This window comes from Podarcis liolepis, assembly GCF_965112155.1.
Source record: "Podarcis liolepis genome assembly, chromosome: 15".
NCBI classification, from domain to species: Eukaryota; Metazoa; Chordata; class Lepidosauria; order Squamata; family Lacertidae; genus Podarcis; species Podarcis liolepis.
The window spans coordinates 29,457,819-29,485,437 of NC_139566.1; the positions used below are offsets into that span (position 1 = coordinate 29,457,819).

The window sequence follows — 27,619 nt, forward strand, 5'->3', positions numbered from 1 at the left end:
TGCTTTACTGGCCGAGGGAGCCAGCGTATAGCTTCTGGGTCATGCAAACCAGAGCAGCGCACGGAAACACCGTTTACCTTCCCGCCGGAGTGGTACCTATTTATCTACTTGCACTTTGATGTGCTTTCAAACTGCTAGGTTGGCAGGAGCAGGGACCGAGCAACGGGAGCTCACCCCGTTGCAGGGATTCGAACCGCCGACCTTCTGATCGGCAAATCCTAGACTCTTTGGTTTAACTCACAGCGCCACAGTGACATATTTCCCCCCAATTCTGAAGAAGTTTATTTTTAATAGATTTATAAGCTACTTTCCCCAGAAATCCAATGTTTCATAAAGCGGTATACAAACACCAGTCAAAACAAGGTGTTCAAATACAGTTTTAAAGAATGCTTAAAGTCAATAGAACATGCAATGAAATATTGTACATAGCATTATGTTTTTGGAAGAAAAATGTCATACTTACCTGGCTTATCTCTGGGCAAGGCAGATACAGTCTGTGCTGAGTACCTGGAAGAATCTCTGGACTTCCAAGTAGTTCTGTTCCAAGTTATTCATTTCTAAATGTACGGAGTATTATAGATGAATTTCTTTAGTCCATGGGAAGGACTGTGGTGCCCTTCAGTTCCTGTGGACTGCAACTCCTATCGTCCCTAAGCATTGGCCATCCTAACTGTGGATGATGGGCATTGTAGTTCAAAACATCTGGAAGCCACCATGTTGTCTACCTCTGCTTTAGTCATCCTAACTAGATCTCTATAGGAGAACCAAACCATTGATACCACTGCCTTATTTTGTGCAGCAGATGTTGGCCCTGTTTCTTACAAGAGTCCTCACAAGTGAATTAATCTGTAAGCAGTGAAGCTTTGTCTTCTTATAAATTAAATTCAATGCACTGGAGCTTAAATATGAACTTCCCTAATCAGCTACAGGTATGTTTCAGAGAAAACAGTTATCACAGATTTTTTAAAAATGAGCTTGTTATTGAGTTTTGAGAGGTGCCAATGAATTTCATTTCTTCAGGGTGAAACAGAGATGCTTCCACATAATCCGGCACTTACGATTTGTGGGTAGAAGAAAACTCTCGATTGCTTTTATGGCTTCTGACTTCTCTCATTTGCACACTGTCCAACTTTCTGTGTGAAATAATGCAGGCCTGGGAAGTTTCCCTGCAAATGTATTTCGATCAGAATTGCACTGCACCATGGATTTTGTGGTCAGCATGGATTTCATAGATAGAAGCCAACAGGAGCAGACTTCTGCAAAGCCGATACTCACAAACTGATCGCTTTTATTATTCTGATTTATGTATATCATTTGAGTGGCAATTAGTTCCAAGGCAGAGAGTTTACCTGCTGAACCATCCATGAAGTGCAGCCATGGTCACATGGTCAGCAAGGTAGCTTGGACCATGTCTGCTTACATATGTTCAGGCCTAGACGGCATAGACAGACTATAATAAACAAATGATGCTGCGGAAGGCCTCTTGGTCATAATTGCACTGTTGTGTGTGTTCATAGTAGTCCATTGTTGGCAGAAACTGGGGGATGGGGCTGCTCATTGTTATGGGGGTGAATCAGTGAGCATGAGGAAGGCCATTACCTTAGGAGATGTAGGCATGGAATGGAAGACAACTTTGGTCAAGAGAACTCTGGCTTAAGTAGGGTCCAGTTGGATGCTGAGGAGAGGGGAGATGCAGCAGCTGGAGAACTTTGAGACTGAAGAGGAGGAAGCTGACCCTCCATGGACAGGTTGGAAATAAAAAAGTGGGAGCTGGCTAAGGAGAGACCTGCTTGTTGAGCTGGTGTAAATCCTTCACCATTTGATACTCATTGACATTTGATACCCATCATAGTTCGCTCCCTGGTGCCCTGGGTTCCCGAGCACCCACAAAATTCCCCATGAAGGGGCCGGGCACCCACAAATTTCTGTGCCAGGGCCATGAACACTTCATTGCACCTATGGTGCCAGACACCCACAGTTGCGGAGTCAAGTTGGCACTCCTGGTACCCATTGTGTACATATTGCTCACAAGCAGCCATAAACATCTTCCGAGGACATGGGTATCTCCCTCTCTCCCCCTTTCCCCCTGTCAGGTTGCTGTCAGCAGCTCCTGGCAGGTTGTCCAGGAAAGTATAAAGACAAGGAAAAGTTTCTTACTGTGCTTTTTTATTTCAATATTACAGAGAGAAGCTATAGAACCCATCTTCTTGGATAATGGTGTTCTTCCAAGTGAATCTCCACCCCCATCTCTCCCACTTCCTCATTCATCTCCTCTACGGGTGCTGCTATGTGCCCTCTGTCTTTGAGCTCTTCGATCTCCTGCTTTTAAGGCTCGCGGGTTCTGGGAGATGAAGGGTCTGGGATGCTTTCTAAAGACACCGTGTCAGCCAGCTGCCATTCCAGTGCTGTCTCTTCCTCTCCCCTGATTTCCCAACTTCCACCCTCCTCTGCCTCTGAGCTGTGACCTCCTTCAAACCCCTGTTCTAGATTTATACAGTAGTACCTCATGTTACATACGCTTCAGGTTATATACGCTTCAGGTTACAGACTCCGCTAACCCAGAAATAGTGCTTCAGGTTAAGAACTTTGCTTCAGGATGAGAACAGAAATTGTGCTCCAGTGGTGCGGCAGCAGCAGTAGGCCCCATTAACTAAAGTGGTGCTTCAGGTTAAGAACAGTTTCAGGTTAAGAACGGACCTCTGGAACGAATTAAGTACTTAACCCAAGGTACCACTGTAGTGTCTTCCTCTTCCTCCTCCCTGGAGGGATCAGGATGGGGAGGCAGTCTCCACCATTCCTTCTCTGCCCAGTCCCTGACATCGCCCCAGATTGCCTAATTCAAATAGGAGTGTGCAGAAAGCTGGCAACAAGGTGTGCTGTGGCATTTTCTTCATGGGCTACCTACCTCATGACAGTAATGTGCATAAAACCGGGAGATGCATTTTTATGGTATAGGCAAGGTGACTGCAATCTGATGGAGGAAATGGGAAACTTACCAAAATCTTGTCCCATAGCTGTTGCTTTATGTCAGGGTTGGACCCTGCAGATGCTGTGGGACTGCAGCTTGCATCCCACTCAGCCAGCATGGCCAATGTCAGGGATGATGGGAATTATAACAACTCAAGGGCCGCAGCTGAGTCACAAGGTAGAAAGATTTCTACCTTTACTCCATGTCTGCTGATTTAGTGGGTATATTGATAAGGTATTGGCTAAAAGCTTCCCAGTGATTATGGAATTTTATTTTATTTTATTTTATTTTACTTTACTTTATTTTATTTTCTCTTACACTCAGGAGAAACCCATGATTTTAATTCACTAGAGCCTAGAACCTCTTCATTAAACATCCTGAATGCAATGAGAGATTCACTGACTGGAAGGAAGAAGATGTCAGACTGTAAGTAAGGTTTGGGAATGTTTGAAATACCCACCAGAAAGGAATCTGGGATGCATCCCGAACCGAAATTGACCTTTTCCATTTCTTAGGACCTAAATTGGTAGGTAGGACTAAGAGAGAACCCTGCCTGATCTCCAGGAAAGCCACACCCCACCAGTGTAGAATTGCCCACCTAGATGGACAACTGGGCTGACTTGGGAGAAAACCAATTCCTATGTTTCCATGAAATCACACTGCTTTTACCACTGCTGCTGCTATCAGCCACAGACCTGGTTGAGTGTATTTTGGCTGAGTAAGAGCACACTTCCTTCTGTAATATGACAGGAAACCATGAATACAACCTGTTTGAAGTACCTGGAATAAGTTAGTGAGTAAAGTAATCATACCAGTGAAATGTATGACATTTTATTAATTTGCAAACATTATAAGCCAACATACAAAGGGGATTCCAGGGAAAAGAGGAAGGGGGTGTGGGGAATGGTACGACATAAGGGAGGAAACCAGACTTGATGGATCAACATAGCATTAGAGGAAATCAGAGAATATGAATATGAAAGGACTATATCTTCTCAGCTGTTGGAGGCACGAGGAACTCAACAGACCCATCCAGCCTTTAGGCACAGTCCAATCTCCTCACCACCTTCTCAACGGTCTTCCCTTCATGCGTCACTTTGCAGATGACTGCCTCATAGCTCTCCCAGTCAGACTTTTTCATGCTGAGGTAGCTGCTGGCCGCGTACTTGTCATTCAGCTTGGTGGGCGTGGTTGTCTCCACCCCAGAGGAGATGGGGGTGCCATCAGCCTGCCAGGTAACTTGGACAACGCCTGGGTAAAAGCCATCTATGAGACACACCAGGGTGGCTTTCTCTGAGCTCTTCAGTTCTTCTGGGGATGGTGGGAAGACGTTCACTGTTGGAGGTACTGTTGGCTGACCTGGAAGTCAAGGGGAAATCTGGTTAAGCGTCGTGTCTCAGTGGAGTATTAAATATTTGACACATGTAATAATTTATTTGATTTCATAAAGGAAGCGCTATCTGACTCTTTCCCCCCAAAGTTGTGTTCTGAAATGTTTTGTAAGGACATTTGACTATCTGGAAGCCATGACATTTTGATGTAAGTCTCCTCCAAAAGCTTTTCTTCTCCTCCAGCCTCAAGAAACTTTGTAATACTGTTGCTTGTGAAGCCTTCTTCTCTGTTTAACTGCTATTATGCATTATATATTCTCAGAGTGCCCCACGATTTAATGTATCATATGGATGTATCCTAAAAGATTTATTGTGCTCCATGTGATGATGGTGTCAGAAACTGGGAGCTGCCATTTAAATTCCCCATAATACTCCTGCATTACTCTGAATCGCTGTGAGCAGATTTAAATGGTGGCTCCTGAAACCATCTATTTTTAGAAAGAGGAATCACTGGGCTGTAAGTTGGAGTAAGTGTGGTTGAAGACCCCTTCGACCTCTTCATGATTCTCTGAAAATTGCCAAGGGGAACCGAACCTTAATGCTTCATAGCACAGAAAATACTGTTGTGCAATATACACATAATTGAACCTGTATCTTTTGGTCTATGAAGCAACACAGCCATTCTTGGCACCCTTGAGCTGTGGTGAGGAAGAGTTTATTCAGAGATTTCTCCTCCTCATTACAGTGCATGAGTCTGGTTAGGAATATCTGCAACTAGAATACCATAGTGCACATGGGAGGGAGTTGTAGATCATACATCTATGCTAATAGGAGAGGCTGCAGAGCTTGGTTTCCATGCAAAAGGTCTTGGGGCCATAGTCTGACATTTCTAGGGCTTTGAGAAACTTCCTGAACTTCTGCCCTTTCATCTCCGCTCTATAAAATATTGATGAGTTAAAACCAATTAACACAAAGATAAAACAAAGTTAAGACTAATTTAGAAACTGGAGAGCTGCTTAAGAACTGGGATATACATTCCCTGCCTGATATGCACTTTTAAACTCACATATTTATACTGACAGCCATAGCAAAGGAGAGATCTACAAAGCACCTTATTTGTTCTTGTACACATGGTGAACTATCATTGTCAGGAGTGCAAAATTGGCCCCAGGACTGTGGCTGCCTGAGGCCATGGGTGCCATCCAGCATGCATGGCCCTGGAACTGAAATTTGTGGGTGCCCAGTCCGTTCATGGGAAATTTTGTGGGTGCTCAGGCACCCAGGGGCCCAGGGAGTCAGCACCTATCTTCATTGTGCATAAGTAATTTAAAGAATATACAATGAGCCTTTCTGGATCTGGTCCAAAGTAGGGTTGGCATAATCCAAAAGTAGGGTTGCCTTTTTGTTTTTCAAAGTTTTTGAGCTTTTTGGGGGGAACATCTCCCCCAAAAAATTAGCTTAAGAAGAAGAAGAAGAGTTTGGATTTGATATCCCGCTTTATCACTACCCGAAGGAGTCTCAAAGCGGCTAACATTCTCCTTTCCCTTCCTCCCCCACAACAAACACTCTGTGAGGTGAGTGGGGCTGAGAGACTTCAGAGAAGTGTGACTGGCCCAAGGTCACCCAGCAGCTGCATGTGGAGGAGCGGAGACACGAACCCGGTTCACCAGATTACGAGTCTTAACCACTACACCACACTGGCTCTCCATTTTGGACTTCTTTTTCATTTTTTAAAGCATTATTCTAAAAAATAAATTAAAAAATTGTCCTAGTTGCCATAACGCCGCAGCAAAAATATGCCCGGATGCCATTTTGGAAGTCCGATTCCCAGACTTTGACAACAGAGCCCATGTCATTTGACAATCTGAGAGCTAAACTGTTCCATGCATTTTGATTCCCAGCAGCTGCTATTGAGAGACAGTCTCCAACAATGGATAGAGAACATAGCATTAAAACAGAAGAGTTCAGCTGGATGAGGATTGCAAAGGCCTATCTAGTCCTCTGTCCTGCTCTCACAGTAGTCAACCTGATGTCTATGGGAAGCTCGCAAGCAGGAACAGAGGGCAGAAGCACCCCCCCCCCAATTGGGAGACCACGCAGTGGCCATTTTTGGGGGGATAAGGCAGTGCTTCACTTTTGTGAACAAGCCTTAACTCCAAATTCGGAGGATAAAGATCCCTGAGGTGAAATCCATTCTAGTTATGTGAAGACACCATCTATGAACATAGAAAGGGGGAGAGGATTTTCTCTGGTTTTCCCTCATTGCCAACTGCTTCACACTGTTCAGAAGGTCCCATAACCCTCTGGAATGGATCTCAAAGGCTGGGGGATACACTTGGATAGGGAAAATTAGAGAAAACTCTGCCCCCTTCTCAAATGTCAACAGATGTCCCCACTGAAAGCAGAAGGGGAGCATTGGTTTTTATCCATATATTTTTTAAAAAATGATTTCAACCATGTTACAAGAAAAAGACGAACAAGCAACTCTGAATAAGTTGTCTTACTGGTTTGTCTTGTCGTCAGGTAATAGGGAAGCGTTAATCTTCTAAATTATACTTTCTCATTTTATTGGGCTTAAGTTCAAGCTCCCATGTTTTCAAATCAATTCAAGGTTTCTTTTTTGGTCCTCACAGAATGTTCACCAGGTTTTCTCCCAACACACAGTTCATATATTTACAAGCATTTTTACCTTTCTTTGTACAGCTCCATTTGCACCGCACAAAAAGTGCGAGGTTTTTAGCAGGGACAACTAAAATAAAATCTATCATTTGATTAATGATGTAAAACCCCCAAAATGTATTTTCTATAGTTAAGTTTTTACCTCTATCTTCAGTACATTTTATTTTATTGCTACGGCTAGTGACTGATTCAAATAGTCAATCATCTATATCTATCTATATCTACCTATCTATCTATCTATCTATCTGTCTGTCTGTCTGTCAGTCTGTCTATCTATCGTCTATTGTCTATCGTCTATCGTCTATCTGTCATCTTTCTCTATCATCTATCTATAAAGTAGGCTCAAAGCACTCTAAACAGTCATGGCTTCCCCCATAGAACTCTGGGAACTGTGGTTTGGAAAGGTTACTGAGAGATTTTAGGATCCCTCTATTCTCCTCAAGCAGCTATAATTCGCAGAGTTCCCACGGGAGACAGATTGATTGCTGAACCCCTTTTGGTCTGAAGATCTCGTCGTAATCTGAAGACCACCAGCCCTGGTGCTTTCTCCCTTTCAATGCATGGCTTATAACCACCAGTCTCATCTAGGTGCCTATTTGGACATTTGGACATGCCTATATTAATGGATTAATGGAATATTCTTATTGTTAATGTCATTTGGGTTGCGCTCAACTCAGTATTAATTCATGCAGACCAACTGGAATTAATGGAGTCAAATTTGTTCATTTCAGCAGGTCTACTCTGAGCAAGGACTAGCATGGAGTGCAGCCCATGTTTTTTTCTTCCTTCCTTCCTTCCTTCCTTCCTTCCTTCCTTCCTTCCTTCCTTCTTTTTTTTGTTATATTTACCAAGAAGGTATTCCGAAAGAAAGAAAGAAAGAAAGAAAGAAAGAAAGAAAGAAAGAAAGAAAGAAAGAAAGAAAGAAGCGTATATATTTTTCCAGTGGGACCAACAGTAAGTCTGGGATGCAGCAATTGAGACTACGGAATTACATTAATAATCTTTGCTGCTGTGCCTCTACTTCAATTAATAAATTAAGCCTGTGCAGTTGATTTAACAGCAAAGGAAAAAGTCAGGAGATCTGATCATCGATCTCATGGGTTAGGTTGCTTTCAACCTTCCGATGCGCCGTGAATTGCAAAGTGGTCACTTCAGTTTGTTCCCAAACCCCATTCAGTTCTGGTGAAATTTTACACACAGAGTTGACCCTGGTTCCCATTTCAGATGATTGCATTTTGTGATGTAGAATGCAGAGAGTCCTGGTTCTCTTAGACTGAGCATGTTGCTCTGAACTGCAGAGCTATCTAGAAACAGAATCTATTCTAGTCCTCTGCTTAGGAAGTCCCAAAATGAAAATACAAAATTAGAAAAAGTAAAGGGAGCTACATTTGAAAAACACACACAACCCAGATCCAACCATTTTATAAGGTGGGCCAAAATGTCACAACGTAATGTGCAAGTGTTTAGGCCGTCCAGAATGGAGATTTCTGGAAACCTGAAATGCTTCACACTATTTTGTGACATTTTGGTTGGTGTATTGCTTTAATGTGAGCTTTGGAGCACAATTCGGGGATTATCCAAACTGCCCTTAATTCATATCGGGTACCTGGAATAGCACAGCTCAAATTCACTTCTCTGCTATCTTTAGCACCCACCAGTAAAATTACGTCTGAGTTTAGCCACCACGGAAATTTGCAAAAAATGATTTCCAAAGACAGTCACATTTACCTAAACTAAGGAAAAGAATTTCCCACCCAGCCTGAATTAACTGTCCAATGTTCTTGAGGAAAGAAGAGGCAGGTAACATGGTTTTGCAATATCCCGTTCTGGCTAGGATCACAAGTACATTTTCTATGAAAGGCTTGTTGTAAACTAAACAACAAAGGTCAGGTTTACAGTCAGAGAAGGAAAAAAGGGCAAAAACGATGGAAAAGTTAGAATATTGTCACAGGCATGGAAAGGGTTGTGATAAATTCAGTGACTTACCTGTGACAGTCAGGTGGGTCCCTCCTCCGAAGACCCACCACAGTGACACACAGCTGTACAAAAACCTGCTGTCTCTTCACAAGGAGAGACAAGCCGTCGACACCTATCCCATTTGGGAATAGAATGGGCAACAGGGCAACTTCTGTTTTCCTTACAGTGACATATTTCTCCCCTATTTCTTAAGAAGTTTTAAAAAATTAATTTATAAGCCACTTTTCCAAGAGATTGAATGTTTCATAAAGTGGTGGACAAACACAAATCAGAAAACAAGCAATACAAAGGAGCCATCTTTCAAACAGAGTCAATGGAACATACAGTGGTACCTTGGTTCTCAAACTTAATCCATTCCAGAAGTCTGTTCCAAAACCAAAGCATTCCAAAACCAAGGCGTGCTCTCCCATAGAGAGCAATGCAAAACGGATTAATCCGTTCCAGACTTTTAAAAACAACCCCTAAAACAGTAATTTAACATGAATTTTACTATGTAACAAGACCATTGATCCATAAAATGAAAGCAATAACCAGTGTACTCTACTATAAAATAAATAAGACAGCATTGTAGATGATAAAAATTAAAATTATTATTTTTTCCTTACCTGCACTGATGATATTCATTGTTTGGATGGGGGACTGTTATCCATTTCCGCAGTCACACAATCAATCAATCAATCAGTAGCTGAACTAGGTTCCACACAGTCACAAAAACAAATGAACTGAAAAAGCCTCAAAAACAAAAATGGAAAATAAATACAAAAACAAAAGTGCCAAACTTAATCCGTTCCAGAAGTCCGTTCGAAAACCAAGGCGCAGCTTCTGATTGGTGTAGGCACCCCAGAAACAATAACCAACAGCTGCATTCGATGTTCGGTTTCCGAAAAACGTTCAAAAACCAGAACACTTGCTTTCGGCGTTTGAGAACCAAGGCGTTTGAGAACCAAGGCGTTTGAGAACCAAGGTGTTTGAGAACCAAGGTACCACTGTACAACTAAAAATATAGTTAGCGGTGTTTTGGAAGAAAGATGACATAATGACCTGGTTCATCCATGGGAACAGCATTCCTGGATTCTGTTTGGCAGCCAGAAGACTCTCAGGTCTTCCAAGGAGTTCTGTTGCCCATTATTTTTCTCTTGATGTTGGGAGCGTGATGGATGAGTTCCTTTGGTCCACCAGTAGCCAAGGCAGTGTCCTCCATATGACTGCAACCCCCTTCATCCCTGACCATAGGCCACCCTAATTGTGGATGATGGGAGTTGTAATCCAAAAACCTAGAAGGTTACCAGGACTTTGCTTCAGTTTGGTCTCTGGAGGAGAATCTAAGAATTGGTACCGCTGTCTCATTTAGTCCAGGAGATGTTGGCTCTGTTTCTGACAAGAAGCCTCACAACTGAATCAGTCTGGAGGCAGTGAAGCTTTCTTTGTGCCACAATAGTTTTTTTTATAAATTAAACTCAATGCACTGGACCGTTCTTTGGAGTTCAAGTATGAACTTCCTTAATTAGCTTCTAGTATGTCTCAGAGAAAACACTTATCACAGATTCAAAAAAATGAACTTGTACATTGAGTTCTGAAAGCTGCTGCTGAATTTCATTTATTCAGGGTGAAATATATATGCTTCCACTAATGCACAATCCTGCACTTCAAATTTGCAGATAGAAGAAAACTCCATTGCTTCTATGGGTCTCTGTCTGGTCTTTGACAACAATAAGGATTGATGGATTGATTGATCTGTGGGTTCTGACTTCTCTCACTTGCACACTGTCCATTTTTTGGCCTGCTATCATTATTTATTTATTTATTCATTCATTCATTCATTCATTCTGTGGTTCTTGTGATGAAGAGTGGTATATAAATCTAATAAATAACAATAACTATGTTTTATGCAAGTGCGTTTTGATCAGAACGGCACTGCACCATGGATTTTGTAGTCAGCCCCATGGATTTCATAGATAGAAACCAATAGGAGTAGACTTTTGAGCAGACTTCTCAGAAGACGGCTATCACAAACCCATTGCTTTCTGATTTCTCCCACTCTTTTGAGTGGCCACTGCTTCCAGGATAGAGAGATTCAAAATACATGGGGCAGCATCCATGGGGTTCAGCAGTCCGTGTTCTCATCCTCAATTTATTTGTATGCTGCTTTTCCAAAGTTGAAACCATGCTCAAGTACCGTAGTTCTCTTCCTTAGCCTGGACCACGTTCGCTGGCACTGAGACCTAGTAAACAGCTGGTGTACATGGCCTGATGGCCATTGCCATTCTGGGCTTCTTTGGGAGGAAGGCCAGAGTACAAATCCGATAAAAACAAACAGCAAACAAGCAAGTAAATAAATGAATAAATAATACTGCAAAAGGGCCTGTCTAAAGCATTGTAGGTGTGCATTTTGACAGCAAAGACGCCTGCTTCTTGGGAGAAAAGTAATGACAAACCTAGGCAGCATCTTAAAAAGCAGAGACATCACCTTGCCAACAAAGGTCCGTATAGTTAAAGCCATGGTTTTCCCAGTAGTGATGTATGGAAGTGAGAGCTGGACCATAAAGAAGTCTGATCGCTTAAGAATTGATGCTTTTGAATTATGGTGCTGGAGGAGACTCTTGAGAGTCCTATGGACTGCAAGAAGATCAAACCTCTCCATTCTTAAGGAAATCAGCCCTCAGTGCTCACTGGAAGGACAGATCCTGAAGCTGAGACTCCAATACTTTGGCTACCTCATGAGAAGAGAAGACTCCCTGGAAAAGACCCTGATGTTGGGAAAGATGGAGGGCACAAGGAGAAGGGGACGACAGAGGACGAGATGGTTGGATAGTGTTCTCGAAGCTACCAGCATGAGTTTGACCAAACTGCGGGAGGCAGTGGAAGACAGGAGTGCCTGGCGTGCTCTGGTCCAGGGGGTCACGAAGAGTCGGACACGACTAAATGACTAAACAACAACAAATATATGGGTTTGCAGTCCATCACAGGCAGAAACCTAGGTTGATGCAACATAGATGCACTGGGTCTTTGCTCCCTGGTCCCTGCAAGTGGGTTCTCAACTGTAGAGTTGGAAGCATCATCTAGTCTAATCCCCGTGATGTGATGAAGGGAATCCCCAGAGAAACTGCAACTTGAAATGAAGTCAGCTTTGGCCAAGAGAATTCTGGCTCATGGTTTAAGAAGGCCCAAATGTGCCCTTTGTGGCGTTCCCTTGGGGCTGATCAGGCAGAAGGCAGGGACACCATCAGCAGGTGGAGTTGGAGCCAACAGCAGACAGAGGAAGAGACAACCGGTTCTGGTTTCCTCACTCCCCCCTGCAAGTCCTACAAGGAAAATAATGAGACTAAGGGGGACAGCCAAGGCCACATTTTAAACTGGCAGGCAGGTGGGGGCTGGCTAAGAAAAGGCTAGAGTTGGTGAGACAATGCTCCATTCATTGTGATGGTCCCACCTTCATAGGGGAGATGTTGGTCAAAAACACCTGACCAACAAGGAGAGACTCCTTTCTAGTTTTCAGGAAGTTTTTGTGGCAATGTCCATCAGGGTAGGAAGATTGGCATTAGTCCAAGTAGCATCTTACAAGGTTCACTGGTGTTTTCCCATTTAGGTTCTGGTCTGAGCCTTGCCTCTTGATGTTCAGAGCTAACTAACAGCTGGTGCCTGGGGAAGGAGGATTAATCTGTAAAATATGGCACTGATCATATGTTGTTCTGGAGATTGTAAGATGCTATCACCAGCAGTGCAGGCCCCCAGCATTTATCTGACTGTGCCAGCCCTGGTAATATGCAGAACAGAACTGATGGAATGAGGATTGATTTTGACATCGACATCAACCCAATTCAGATCAATTCTGATCTGAAGTTGCACGGCAAGACCTTCCCCCAAGAACAAATTCTAGAATGAATGGATGATTCTGTAGGAACCATCCTGTAAAATGTGGATGATTCCTCATAGGGAGGCAATATTGGTTTCCTATGAGTTGAATTTAGGTGTAAGTCTGCCAACAACGAAAGCAGAATTTGCCACTGTTACCCTGCTGTCTCTGAAGCATATCTGCTTGTCCAATGTGGGAAACAGGAGACTAGACTAGGTGGGCATTCAGTTTGATCCATCAGGAGAACACTATAGATGTGGAGCTATGGAAAAACCCATGAAAAAAAGGTTTCCCTCCAATTTTTATAGTGTTATTTTCAATTTTTTTTTAAGTAGAAAAACAGTAAATATATTTCTAGTTTCCCCCCAATTTTTCACTTCCAGGTCTTTACAACTCTGGTCAGGAGTCATCTGACATTCTGAAATTAAGGGGTGAGATGGACCCAAAGTGGTGGTGAGAATTTACATGAGTCAATAAGCAGGTTACTTATGGAATACCAAATGGTTAAGAGAAGACAGTGCTTTGAGACTCATCCTCCTCTGAAGCAGCCATAGACATCTTTTTAGACCTTTGACAGTTCTCTCTCTTTCCAAATAACACAAGTTAAAATAGGCTGGGAAGAAGATGGGCTATGGTGTTTCATTTCCTGACCTACACAGTACTGTGTAGAAAATTGGGTGGGACTGACTCATGGTATATGTAGGGTGACCACAATCTGGAGGAAGAAACTGGGACTTTACTAATATCCAGCCCCATATTTGTCATTTTAGATCAGGGGGTCTGACCTGTAGGCCCTCCATATGCACCCCACTTATTCAACCTATTCTTAAATGATTTGGCTCATAACTTTGAGGATGTAAATGGACATCCACCGGCATTAGGCCAACATAAAATAAGATTGCTTTTATACGCAGATGATATTACAATTCTTTCTCATACCCAGGTCGGCCTTAGAAGACTTCTGAACTCGTTTTTTCCTTTCTTCTGCCAGATCAACTCCTTGGGAATTAATTATGAAAAATCTAAAATCTTGATAATTTCTCAAAGTTGTCAAATTGTTAAATGGGGACTAGATAATCACCCCATTGACCAGGTAAAATCTTTTGAACACCTAGGGATATTCTACCAGCCAAATTTAAACTGGACAAAACACAGACATTGAATGACCATCCAAGTAAAATGCACCACATCTGTGATTCTTCATTTTTTCTTCCTCAGAGGCAACCAGATGGTCCCTGCTGCAATAAATATATTTTAATGCCAACATCCTTTCTCAGTTATTGTATGGCATTCCAATTTGGATAGAAGCATTTAATAGAGTAGCTGAACAAATTCAAGCCCCATATTTGTCATTTTAGATCAGGGTGTTGACCTATACGCCCTCCATATGCTGTTGGACTCCATATTTCATCACCTCCAGCCAGCATGGTCAAAGACCAGGGAATGTCCAAAACCATCTCAGGGGAAACCAGTTAGTCACAAGCTACAGAGTCTTCCCAATAAATATAGAATGTTCATTTCCTATTGTTTTCTCTTATTCTCTCAACAAACCCATGGTTTTAATTCGCTGGAGCCTCGTGTACCCTGAGTGCCAGGAGATCTTTCAGGGAGGAGTTGTAATAGTGCAGTTTTGCCCAACGTGGTGGCCTCCACATGACTTGGACTACAACTCCCATCAGCCCCAGCTAGAAGGCCAACATTCAGATATGATGGGAGCTATAGTCCTAAATTGGGAGGGAATGGGTTTAGACAAAGCTACACATTCTCATGTCTCCTTATAGTTAGTGCCGTTCGCTGCAGCCGGTGCCCATCGGAACTGGTGGGGCAGGGAGACCAAAAGTAGGGAGGGTCAGCGACGGGCAAAGCTATTGGCAGACTGCTTGTGGGAAGGGAGAAAGGACGGGTGGTTCTGCCTGAGGATACATGGAGGTTGCTTGGGAGCAGTGCTGCATTAATGCTAATGAACCACTCTCCACAAGGGGCATGGAGCACACATGGCAGACCAGAGGTGATATTTGGGAATGTTTGAAATACCACCTGAAATGAATCCTAAATCCCCCCTTCTATTTCTCTGGAGCTGAATGGGAAGAGAGGAGTAGTGAATTTTCGTTGGGCAAAGGATTTATATGGACGCATGTTCAGCTAGTTCATTAAAGTGAATAGCAACTTGAGTCAATTCATCGCATCTAATCATACTATAGAGCCCTTAAGTAGCACTGCTCCTGCAGCACTGGAATTTGTTTACATGCAGCATTGCCTGGTGGAAAGGGCTACAGCCCAATGGTAGTCCATCTGTATTGCATCAGGGTGTCCTTGTTTCAACCCCAGACATCTCCATGTAGGATCGGGAGCCTAGTACCTCTTCATTAAACATCCTGAATGCAATGAGTGATCCACTGAGTGGAAGGAAGAACATGTCGGATTGTACGTGATGTTTGGGAATGTTTGAAATACCCACCAGAAATGAATCTGGGATGCATCCTGAACTGAAATTGACCTTTTCCATTTCTTAGGACCTAAATTGGTAGGTAGGACTAAGAGAGAACCCTGCCTGATCTCCAGGAAAGCCACACCCCACCAGTGTAGAATTGCCCACCTAGATGGACAACTGTGCTGACTTGGGAGAAGGCCGCTTCCTACATTCCCATGAAATCGCACTGCTTTTACCACTGCATTTTGGCTGAGTAACAACACACTTCCTTCTGTAATAGGACAGGAAACCATGAAAACAACCTGCTTGAAGGAGATGGAATAAATGAGTGGGTCAAGAAATCACACCGGTGAAATGTATGACATTTTATTAATTTGCAAACATTATAAGCCAACATACAAAGGAGATTCCAAGGAGAAGAGGAAGGGAGAGGGTGTGGGGAGGGGAACGACATAGGAAGGAAACCAGACTGGATGGATCAACGTAGCATTAGAGGAAATCAGAGAATAAACTTGGCCCCCTTGAACATGAAAGGACTCTTTCTTCTCAGCTGCTGGAGGCACGAGGAACTCATCAGACCCATCCAGCCTTTAGGCACAGTCCAATCTCCTCACCAGCTTCTCAACGGTCTTCCCTTCATGCGTCACTTTGCAGGTGACTGCCTCATAGCTTTCCCAGTCAGACGTTTTCATGCTGAGGTAGCTGCTGGCCGCGTACTTGTCATTCAGCTTGGTGGGTGTGGTTGTCTCCACTCCAGAGGAGATGGGGGTGCCATCAGCCTGCCAGGTAACTTGGACAGTGCCTGGGTAAAAGCCATCCATGAGACAGACCGCAGTGGCTTTCTCTGAGCTCTTCAGTTCTTCTGGGGATGGTGGGAAGACGTTCACTGTTGGAGGTACTGTTGGCTGACCTGGAAGTCAAGGGGAAAGCTGGTTAAGTGTTGTGTCTCAGGGGAATATTAAATATTTGGCACATATAATGATTTACTTGATTTCATAAAGGAAGCACCAATCTGACTCTATTCCCCAAAGTTGTATCCTGAAATGTTTTGTAAGGACACATGACTTGTTGATGTCAATCTCCTCCAAAAGCTTTTCTTCTCCCCCAGCCTCAAGACCCTTTGTAATACTGTTGCTTGTGAAGCCTTCTCCTCAATTTAACTGCCATTATGGATTATATCTTCTCAGAATGCCCTACTATTAAATATATCATATAGATGTTTCCGGATTTATTGTGCTCCAAGTGGTGGGGGTGTCAGAAACTGGGAGCTGCTATTTAAATTTCCCATAATGCTCCTGATGTAGCATTACTCTGAGTCACTGTAAGCAAATTTAAACGGTGGCTTCTGGACCCATCTATTTTTAGAAAGAGGATATTTTGCTGTAAGCTCAACTAGGTGGCCTACAAGACCCCTTATGATTCCTTATGATTCTAGTCCGCAGTTCTGTGTGCTGGAATTTTTGAAAGGATCTGGTGGCTTTCTGGAAGCCACGCCTTTTCATTTTGGTAGCCTGCCTTCTAGTCCCAAACGTTTTATTCCCCCTGCCAACTTCTAGAAAACATTTTCCCCAGTTTAATTGTCATTATTTATTATATATTCTCAGAATGCCTGACTTTTTAAATGTACGGCAGAGATGACACCTAAGGTTTCTGATTTTCCCAGAGGTAGATGCCACTCACAGAGAGACGAAACCTTGCGCACACCTCTGATCCATTTTTGCTTAGAGCATTTATAGTGTTGAGCCTAGTGACCAAGGTGGAATGGGGGTGGGAAGAAGCAAGTGCAATGGTTAAGCCAGATATATAGTTGTGGGCACCTGAAAAGAAGTGGAATGCTTTATTGCCTCTGTGTTTGCTAGATGTTAAAGGTACCCCTGCCCATACGGGCCAGTCTTGACAGACTCTAGGGTTGTGCGCTCATCTCACTCTAGAGGCCGGGAGCCGGCGCCGTCCGCAGACACTTCCGGGTCACATGGCCAGTGTGACATCGCTGCTCTGGCGAGCCTGCACCAGCGCAGCACACGGAACACCGTTTACCTTCCCGCTATAAAGTGGTACCTATTTATCTACTTGCACTTTAAGGGTGCTTTCGAACTGCTAGGTGGGCAGGAGCTGGGACCGAAGGACGGGAGCTCACCCCGCCGCGGGGATTCGAACCGCCGACCATACGATCGGCAAGTTTTACCCACAGCGCCACCCGCATCCCTTTGCTAGATGTTCTTAGACTCCAATTCCCATTAGTTGGAGTCCAATAACACTGAGAGGCCCACAGATTCTGCAATCCTGAATTAAAGCCTTTGTCACACTTTCTTTTTAATATTATTGTTCTTCTTCTTGTTGCTATTATTATTAATTAAGCCACCCTGAATCATATCAGGAAAAAAGGTGTGGTATAAGCAAGCAAGCAAGCAAGCAAGCAAACAAACAAACAGTATAATAAATCATAATCAGTGCTTTTTTCGGGGGGGGGGGATGCAGGGGTAGGCATACCCCTAAATATTTTGTGAATTTTTGAACTTTTGTCCATTTACTGTATTTATTTTTCCCAATTTGAACTTATAAAATGGTGGTTTTCTTCAGTCAAAATGAGAGTACCCCTAAACATTTGTTTTAGAAAAAAGCACTAATAATAATAATAATAATAATAATAATAAATCTTGAGGCCATATGCCTTCGAGGGTATATGCCTCTTGCGGCCATATGCTGATAGTGGATTGGAACAAAGTCCAAAGTAACAATGGCTTTCTCAAAATCTTCTGTACCATGAAAATAAATAAAAACAGTAATTTCTTTTTTTAAAAAAAGTTCAAAGTGTGTGTGGGGGGGTGGATCATCCATTTTCTCTCACACTTTCCACAACACCTCTCCCTCTCTCTTCTCCCCCTCCTTCCCCCTCCCCCTCCACCAGAAGAGGGCCAGATCCCTCTTACCAGAGGTTTCGCCTTATCACCCACATTAGGCTTTTGAAATTAGGAAAAGGCTCACAATGGCGTTCCTATTAAGCTTCGTGGACTTGGACGTATACCAATAAGGATGGAGGGGAGTCTCCTAACAGCTCACAGAAAAAGCTACCCGTGTAGCCGATGGGAGGAGGATGGGTTGGGTTGTGGCTGGCAGCCTCATAGATCAGCAACCTCTGATGCCTCCTCTCCGCAAATGTTCCCCCTTCCCTGCTTCACTAGGATTCCTGCATTGCAGAGGGTTGGACTAGATGACCCACAGGGTCCCTTGCATCCCTACATTTCTATGGTTCTGTGATATGCCACCAACACATAACCAGGTTTTGAACGTGGAGCAATGCACTGACCCAGTCCTCACGGAGGTGGCAAACCTATTGACTTTGGGGCTGCTGGCAGGAGGCTAGCATGACAGAATGGACCGGCATGTCAAGGAGAAAAGTATGCTCAAAATATTTCCCCCTGCAATGTTGGATTTCTTTGTACATTGATTTTCTTTAAAAAGAAGAAGTGACGACGACCAAGGAGGAATACAGTGGTACCTCGGGTTAAGAACTTAATTCGTTCTGGAGGTCCGTTCTTAACCGGAAACTGTTCTTAACCTGAGGTACCACTTTAGCTAATGGGGCCTCCTGCTGCCGCCGCGCTATTTCTGTTCTCATCCTGAAGCAAAGTTCTTAACCCGAGGTAATATTTCTGGGTTAGCGGAGTCTGTAACCTGAAGCGTATGTAACCTGAGGTACCAGTGTATTCCAATCAATTTACAGTGGTACCTTGGGTTACATACGCTTCAGGTTACATACGCTTCAGGTTGCAGACTCCGCTAACCCAGAAATAGTGCTTCAGGTTAAGAACTTTGCTTCAGGATGAGAACAGAAATTGTGCAGCGGCGGCAGCAGGAGGCCCCATTAGCTAAAGTGGTGCTTCAGGTTAAGAACAGTTTCAGGTTAAGAACAGGCCTCCAGAATGAATTAAGTTCTTAACCTGAGGTACCACTGTATTGTAGCTAATAGACCCAAAAGGAAAAAAAGGGAAAAGGTTGTATCTGCCTAATGTTTACTCATAATAAACACATTGGAATTAATAGTTTGAAATTATTCATGCCCATTAATTTCAGTGAGTTAACTTTGAGTAGGACTAACAATGCATGATAACCGCGTAACTACATTAATATCTTCCAGAGGGAAAGGCCTGTTCATCTGTCATAGCAAAGAGCACAAAGAGTCTTGTGGTGCCCTAAAGACTAACACAGGTCCTGGGTAGCTCTAGCCAGGTTAGCCGAAAGTATTTTGCTGCCCGAGGCAAAGAACAAGATGGTACAGCCCATTCCCCCTAGAGAAGACAACTGGATGGGCAGTTGAATTTTACTTGAGCATTAGCAATGGAAGGAGATTGCCTGTCTGTATCTTTCTATCCACCCATCCATCCCTCTATTAATCCATCCATCTAGATCAGGGATCAGCAAACTTTTTCAGCAGGGGGCCGGCCCACTGTCCCTCAGACCTTGTGGGGGGCCGGACTATATTTTGAAGGGGGAAAATGAACGAATTCCTATTCCCCACAAATAACCCAGAGATGCATTTGAAATAAAAGCACACATTCTACTCATGTAAAAACACCAGGCAGGCCCCACAAATAACCCAGAGATGCATTTTAAATAAAAGGACACATTCTACTCATGTAAAAACATGCTGATTCCCGGACCATCCATGGGCCAGATTTAGAAGGCGATGGGGCCAGATCTGGCCCCCGGGCCTTAGTTTGCCTACCCATGATCTAGATAAACAAACACATGCACTTTGGTGATCAATTCATTTTTTAAAGACTACGTGAAATCTAGCTTCACGTTAAAACATTTTGTTGGCCAATCCGTATCACCCTTTCCCCCCAGTACACACACAAAGCGATCAACATGTATCTTATTTGAAGTTAACCAGCATACTTTCCCCTTACAACTAATGGGATTTTGGTGGGATTTATACTGCCTAACCATCGCTCCACCCCAATCCATTCCCTCACGGCAGGAATGCCTCCTTCTCATCAGCGATGCCCTTTGGAAGACTGGAAATTGACGGAAGTGCAATATCTTTACTGGGACCAACTAGGACCAAAAGCAATGAAAAGCATCTCTGAGTTCATCAAAATGCTTCTCCAGGCGAGATGGTTAGCAAGGGGGGGGGGGGAATCTAGAACAAAAAATGGGGTTGGGAGCGAAAAGAGAAAAGCGGCCAAGATGAAAAGCCGTAGTCTGCCATCCATTGCACTAAATATTATGTACTAATAGCATTTCCCATGAATGCGTTCTTACACAGCCTAAATTGCACTGGTCCTGCGGAAAAGGGAAGTATCAACAGAATTAGAGGAACCCTGAACTTTGCCGTGTTTTGCTAAAGTATTGAAAAATCTTGGAGACAACAACCTAAACAGCTCAATGAAGAGTGAGCGTGGTGTGCATTCATGGACCGCAGACTGACTCTCTGAGAGGGGAAAACAAACAGAAAACTGTCAAGAGAGGGAGGGAATGGAGTATCCTGAACAAGGCATTGCTGGCTGGCTTTCAGTAATCAGGAAACACCAGAGTGCAACGTTTTGTTACAGATCCTACTTGCCTTAAGAAGTCAGCTTATGTTAGTCATAGACCCATCAAAATTAGTGCCCATGGGTAACTTAAGTCCATTAATTTCAGTGAGTCTACTCTTTAGTAGAACTTAGTTGGATACTACCCACTGGATGATATTCAACTAAAGTTGAATATATTTAGTTGAAGATACTTACTCAGTGCAGATGCATTGAAATTAAATAGGTCTATTAGTTTCTGTGGGTCTATGCTAAGTAAAACTTAGCTGACTGTCACCCAGTGAGGTTTTTGCAATATCCTTTTCTTTTCCGCACCACCCATTTTTAATTCTTTTCCACTCTCTTTTTGCTAAACACCCTCCAGCTTGACAGAGGAAGGTTGATGAACCTGAACGGTTGGCCAGCTATTGTGACTTTTTAGTTAGTCCCCAATAAAGTTATTATACTACAAATGGTTTGGTGTGTTTTTTTCCTGTCCTAATGGACCAACGCAGCTGTCTAAAATCTTTTCGGAAGTGGCAAGCCATGGACCCAACACCAACTCCAACTCTGTTACTTTGGAAAAGAGATCCATTGACTTCACTGGGACATATTTTCAAGAAAATGTATTTAGGATACAGAGTATATTCTGCTTTCTTTTTGTTAGACTTGTTTCTGAGTGAATTGGGTTCAAAGTTAGCTTCTTGCATTCAGAATAGAGATGAATACACATTGGCAAGCAGAGTGGGAAATTCTAGCAACTTGCAAAATAATATTTCACCTAACTTTTTCAATTCAACCAAATGCATCATGCTTTTTGTAAAACCTGTTTCTGCATGAAGACGTACCTGCAAATCATCTTTCTACCCCTGCACCATGAAAAGATTTAATGTCCAGGGCAAACTGATTCAGATGTAAACTCACCAAGTTCAACCACTATTACTCCCAGGTAAGTAATTGCATTATTACTTATCCTATTATTTCAATCTATGACACCTAATATTTTTTAAATTCAGCAATGACTACAAAGGGGGGGGGGAATGATATCATTTCTAATACAACCCCATTTTGAATTAGTTTTAAATATTACTTGTTGCTACGGATATTATTCTAAAAAAGGTAGAGCAGTCTTAAACTGAAAAGGTAATTTTGCTTTGTCACCATGGTCTTCCTGATATTTTTAAAACAAAACAAAACAGTGTGACAAATGAGAAAATTTGCTTTTTAACTTTGCCGTAACCTTACCTGCGAATTCTTTTCTCACAATGGGAAAAGTTGAACCTACTAATTGACGACCCAAAAAACTCTCATCGAAAGTTGTAATGTTATTAAAAATGACAGACAGCAACGGTTTCATAACAGTGAAGCATTTACTTATTCAGAAGTCTCACTTTGTCAATTGGACTTACTCCCAGTTGCCTTAGATTACAACTTTAATCGGCACATAAAAGCAGAGAAACATTCTACAAATTCATCCGATCTAGTTGACCCAAGAGAGGACAAATCCTGACCCTCTCCTAAGCTGATTTGGGCAAGACATGACCTGCCTAACCCAGAGACAAAGTTTGGAATGAAAAATGACAGAAATTAAATACAAAGCCGATCAGAAAACAATTGTATAGGCATTTTAAAGCGACTTACCTAGGACATTCAATCGGGTTCCACCGCCGAAGACATACACACAGTGGCTAACGGCCTTACAAAAATGTTTTTTTGTCACCAGAAAAAACTTTGCTTCCTCTTTTCTGGATAGCGTACCTGGTCAGTGACGAATTTGATGCAAACGGCATGCAGCAAAGGGCTTTGAAAGATGGGGCATAGGTGAGTTTTCAGTGCAAAAATGTTTGATGGATTCTGATGCAAAATAATCCATTGGAAAAAGAGAGAGCGCTGAGCCCTAGATCTGGAAAAAATATATATTCTGGTCGGGAGCCCTGCTGAAAAGGGTGTGAACAGCTGTCCCATGCAGACTGTCGTGCAAATAGCGATGGATGAATCTGTCAATTTCAGTTTCTCCCAGTTTTTCATTATTCTAATCAAAAACTCAGCTTGCCACATTTTGGTATTTTTATTTTTAAAGGAAGTCCTCGTGAAAATCCATCAGCATTGGATTTTCAGCTTTGTAGTGGTGATTTCTCTCAGTATACACATTCTTTTTGCAAGCAGTCTCCCTCAAAACAGTGCTTTTCCGTGTGCTATTTTCATTCGCACATGCACTTTTATGCATAGTTCCCTTTAGCAAACACAGTTTTTTCCTGCACATCGTTGGTTTCCGTGCTGCATTGCAAAATTCAGAGAAGGGTTGATTTTGACGGAAAGCTGAAATTGTCTTCCCATATTGTTCTGGGAACAGCAAATGAGATAGTTCGCATGAGCACGAAGAATTAATGTCTTCCTCCATAACCTCCTTGCAAAGGATCCAAGTGTAGCTGCAAGTTACAAGAGGGCAGACCCTCCATCAGGACTGGATAGGTCTACATATGTCTAAGGCAACTTACTTGTGGACATAAAGGTGCACATTTGCACTGAGTGGATGCTTAGGGAGATGTACACCATCGCACCAGCATATTTTGACCGTCAATTCACTTCCCTCCATCCAGTTCTTACTGTGGATAGGTGTGCTATCTGTGGCAGTTTTGCTCTTTTTACCTTTACCTTTTTACCAGTCTCTGGTTATGTACCCACGGCTCTACATTAGTCATGTCCATTAATTGCAACAGGTAAACTCTGAGTAGGACTAGCACCGGCCACAACCCTTCACCTCTGTGGAATTCAATCTTGGCTTGCAAACTGGATACTCGCCTCCAGTAAAATATTAATTCACTTCCTTCACCCACATTTTTTGGTGATTAAAATATATATCTCTAATTGGGCCTTTGTCAAAACTGAGTCCAGGACACAGTGCAAGCAAAACTACCCACTTAAAATAATCAGTTCTTCTCTAGCTCATTCTACCACTGAGATATTTCCCCTTTCTGATCAGATTGATTTCAAGACTTGTGGCTCAGCTTACTACAGTTCTCATGTGTGTCTGTGTATGCAGAGAGTTTACTGAAGACTGTACATTTACAGTGGTACCTCAGGTTAAGTACTTAATTCGTTCCGGAGGTCCGTTCTTAACCTGAAACTGTTCTTAACGTGAAGCACCACTTTAGCTAATGGGGCCTTCCGCCACCGGAGCACAATTTCTGTTCTCATCCTGAAGCAGATTTCTTAACCGAAGGTACTATTTCTGGGTTAGCAGAGTCTGTAACCTGAAGCATCTGTAACCTGAAGCATATGTAACCTGAGGTACCATTGTACTTCAGGGCAATATATGTATCCTGTCATATTCAGAAGTCTACCCTACACCATCCAGAATCTAGAACACTTCTGACTCCGATTTTCATTGAGACCTATTAATTCGTCTTTTTCTTTTGAAATATTTTTTGTTGGTTTTTACAAGCACAAATTTAAAATAATGAAAAGAAAAAACTTTTAACATATCCATACATGAGATTCTCTGAATCTCGTGACTTCCTCCCATCCCCTACATGGGTCCTTAAGATAGTTTTTCTAAAACTCCATATCCTTACATTCTCCACAGTTTTCATCTCTTTAGATTATCCATGCATTTCGTATCTTTACAGGTTGTTTTTAAAGTCCAGCTAATGTTTTTATTTGTTTACAATGGTCTCCTAAGTAAATTATGAATTTTAATCCGTCTTTTTCTACAAGCTGGATTCCCATAGGCATCCATGACAGATTTGTGTAGACTTCCCCTCTATAGACTAATTTCTACTAAAGTTGTTTTAATAAAGCCGTGAACCCCTTCTCAAGTGATTCCTGGGTCCCTGGAGAATTCTACACAACACATGCACCCATTCTGTAGACAACACCATCTCTCCCATCTGGTCTGAATTTATATGTGATCTGCAACAGTGCAATACAGATGTGTTGTTATATCTGGTTTGAAGTTTACCCCCCAAAATAACCCAACTTCAACAAACACAAGGAACGCACTCCAAAGTACAAATCTGTGCCATCAGATTCCATAGAAGAGAGATGCTCTCACATCTCCTTCAATTCCTTAAAAACTGTTGACTTGTCATTAGGAACACAGCAAGATTACTAATTCTGAGTCAGACCACGGTCCGTCTATTACGATATTGTCAACCCCATGTAGAGATGCTGGGGACTGAATCTGAATCTGTTCTGACTGAAATTCCCAGGTGTCAGAAACGGTTATATATGTATGCTACTACGGTGTTTTGTTAGCCCCAAAATGGAAAACGAGCGAGGTCCCAACCAAAGAAGAATGGCAACTTAAGTTGACAGAATATGCGCAGCTTGCAGACTTAACATATGGAATAAGAGAACAAGGAGAACACATGTTTAGAGAAGATTGGGAAATGTTTATTGAATATATGGGGTGAAACTGTGTACACTTGAAAATGGCAGCATTAAGATAAAATCAGCAGGGTAAATAAGTTATGATGGATGTAATAATGGAATACTGAATGGTATAGTTTCTGTAAAACATGCAGGGATTTAAGATATGTAAAACGAACCATGGAAAGAGAAGAAGGGAAGTCATTGATTACTTAAGGATGTAATAAAACAGAAAATATAATGAAATTTATATATACAGAACCTGGGACTTTCTGCATGCAAGGCAAATGCTTTTTCACTGAGCTACTGCCCTTCCTCAAGGATTTAAGCAATAATCGTTTACTAATTGTGTAGGTTTTTTCCTCACCTGTGGGACAATAATCGAGGAGAAGCTATAAGCATACGAGGACTCTACAGTCATGCTTACCTGAATCACAGTCCCAGCGTGTACCTCCTCTGCCTCTGAGATTTAAGTCAGGAGATTTAGGGTGCTTTCAGGAAAAAATCTTTTCTCCCCACTCCCTGCCGAGAACTGATGTGGTTGTAGCATCCCGAAATAAAGGAAGAACGAGAGAAATCTGTAGAAATCACCAATTTCTCCATGAAATCCATTCTTGCATGTGCAAGACATAGCAGGCAATTGCAGAAAGATTCCGAAATGCTGAGCTGCCAATGAAATGCAAACCTCTTATGAGGTTGAAGAGTGCTGTTTCCAGAGCAGAGCATTACTTCTGTGTAATCCGGTTAATATCTTCACAGGAACCTTAATCCTTTGAGCAATTTCCCTTTTATAGCTAGAATGGCTCCATCCACAACGGAGATGCTTAGGAGAACTCCAAGGTTTTTCGAGGTAAAAATGAATAAATGAAACGAGGTGGAAAAGGACCAAAAGACCAAATAACTTCCAAAATAGCCCAGTGAAATTGTAGCGCTCAGTAGCCAATAAATACTGGAAAATGGAAAATCGGGGTAAACCATTTCCCCTACACTATGGAAACTGGGTAAGAGGCAAATGGTGTATCTTGAACAGAAGTACTCCAAACTGCAACATTTTTTCCCCAGCTTCCACTTGCCACATCTGCTCACATTTCCACAACATCGCACGTGGCTTAATTGAAAAGCATGGTTTGAGAAATCTGCAGGTTAATCTCTGTGGATATCCTGTGGCCTTTAACGCCACCCTTTAAATACTCACAAGACAACCCGTTGATCAAACTGGATTTCAACGTGTGGCCAAATTAACTCCATTTTCTGCCCATCCAGAAGGTCCAAAAATCTAAAAAAACAACAACCCAAAAACTCGAAAGAGTCCAGGAAAGGTACATATCCTCAACATGCACAAGTCTACATAAGCACATGGAACCAATGGTCAGGAGCAGTACATCTGATAAGCACTTCCTTCCAGAGGAGGAGATCGGTAATGCTTCAGCTGCGGCCCGTGGCTTGTGCTCAACTGGCATTTTCTGAAAATAGCAGAGCACATGTTTCTGGTACCGGAGGGTTCCTAGGGTCTGACTTTGCATCCTCTGTGCAAATGAACTGAAAGCCGTTGGCCGGCCCCTGCTCCATTCACAGATCCACTGAAACATCTGTCAATGCGTACAGTTGGTGGTTAGAAAGGGTTGGGAGGTGATCTTGGGCAGCTATTAGACGAAGCTGCTGGGGCCTGGACACCTGCAGCAGATGTTCACAGAGTTCTACTAAGTACGTTCGAGGTTTTAACTCACTCTGCATTTTTAAAGTGACCCAGCCCGATTCACACTTCCTGGACTAATATGCACAGAAGAACGCAGTTATCCTTTTGATTTTCATACTTCTCTGAATCTTGTGACGCAGCCCCGGTGCGAAAAATTAAGCACAAGAAGGCATGTGAAAATGCATATTGTAGGTGAAAACATGTGGGAAAATGCATATTTGAGGGGAAATATATATATGTGTACAACCACCCACCCCTACTAAATAATTGGAAGTCAATAGCCCTTTCTGGTCAATGCAGGTCCTACAGTTCAGTGGTAGAACATCGGCTTTGCATGGAGAAGATCGCAAGTTCTTTTAATAAATAAATTTTCAATTACTAATATCGAATAAAAGCCACATTGTGTCAGTCTCAAATTACAATTCACATTCAAATATACAGTGGTACCTCTGGTTAAGAACATAATTCGTTCTGGAGGTCCTTTCTTAACCTGAAACTGCTCTTAACCTGAGATACCACTTTAGCTAATGGGGCCTCCTGCTGCCGCCGCGCGATTTCTGTTCTCATCCTGAAGCAAAGTTCTTAACCCAAGGTACTATTTCTGGGTTAGTTGAGTCTGTAACCTGAAGCGTCTGTAACCCGAGGTACTACTGTATATCATTTATAAAGCCAATTATACATTTTGTATGGCCTCCCATGTGCTGGATTTCAAAGTGGAATGTTTTTATTTCATCCTGCTTCTGAAGTCTTAATTAATTCAAGCTTGTTCTTAATCCCCAATCAACAGCTACAGAGTTTTT

At 42.6% G+C, this 27,619-nt stretch overlaps 2 protein-coding genes, 1 long non-coding RNA gene and 1 gene segment (V, D, J or C); all 4 read right to left on the bottom strand.

Annotated features, from left to right (window-relative positions):
• The window catches only part of LOC310694963 (immunoglobulin lambda-1 light chain-like), a 91,223-nt gene that overhangs the window by 13,794 nt on the left and 49,810 nt on the right, over nucleotides 1-27,619 (bottom strand). The gene's annotated exons all lie outside the window — the stretch shown is intronic.
• LOC310693853 (immunoglobulin lambda constant 6-like) lies at nucleotides 3,784-9,127 on the bottom strand. The segment is given in 3 exons: nucleotides 9,120-9,127; nucleotides 8,965-9,038; nucleotides 3,784-4,327 (listed from the first exon to the last, which is right to left on the bottom strand).
• The window catches only part of LOC310694969 (immunoglobulin lambda-1 light chain-like), a 67,117-nt gene continuing 55,087 nt past the window's right edge, over nucleotides 15,590-27,619 (bottom strand). For 2 of the 3 annotated variants that reach the window (XM_083478905.1, XM_083478904.1), the window contains exons 3-4: nucleotides 22,394-22,427; nucleotides 15,590-16,149 (exon numbers count right to left, since the gene is read on the bottom strand). In XM_083478905.1, coding sequence (XP_083335031.1) covers nucleotides 15,830-16,149; nucleotides 22,394-22,427 — 354 coding nt within the window. In that variant the 3' untranslated portion in view covers nucleotides 15,590-15,829. Of the gene's footprint in view, nucleotides 16,150-22,393; nucleotides 22,430-27,619 lie in introns of all 3 variants that reach the window. The other variant, XM_083478903.1, reaches the window with a different exon arrangement.
• LOC310695026 lies at nucleotides 22,806-26,751 on the bottom strand. The gene is made up of 2 exons (XR_014519870.1): nucleotides 25,551-26,751; nucleotides 22,806-23,095 (listed from the first exon to the last, which is right to left on the bottom strand). It is a non-coding gene; the product is annotated as an uncharacterized lncRNA (long non-coding RNA).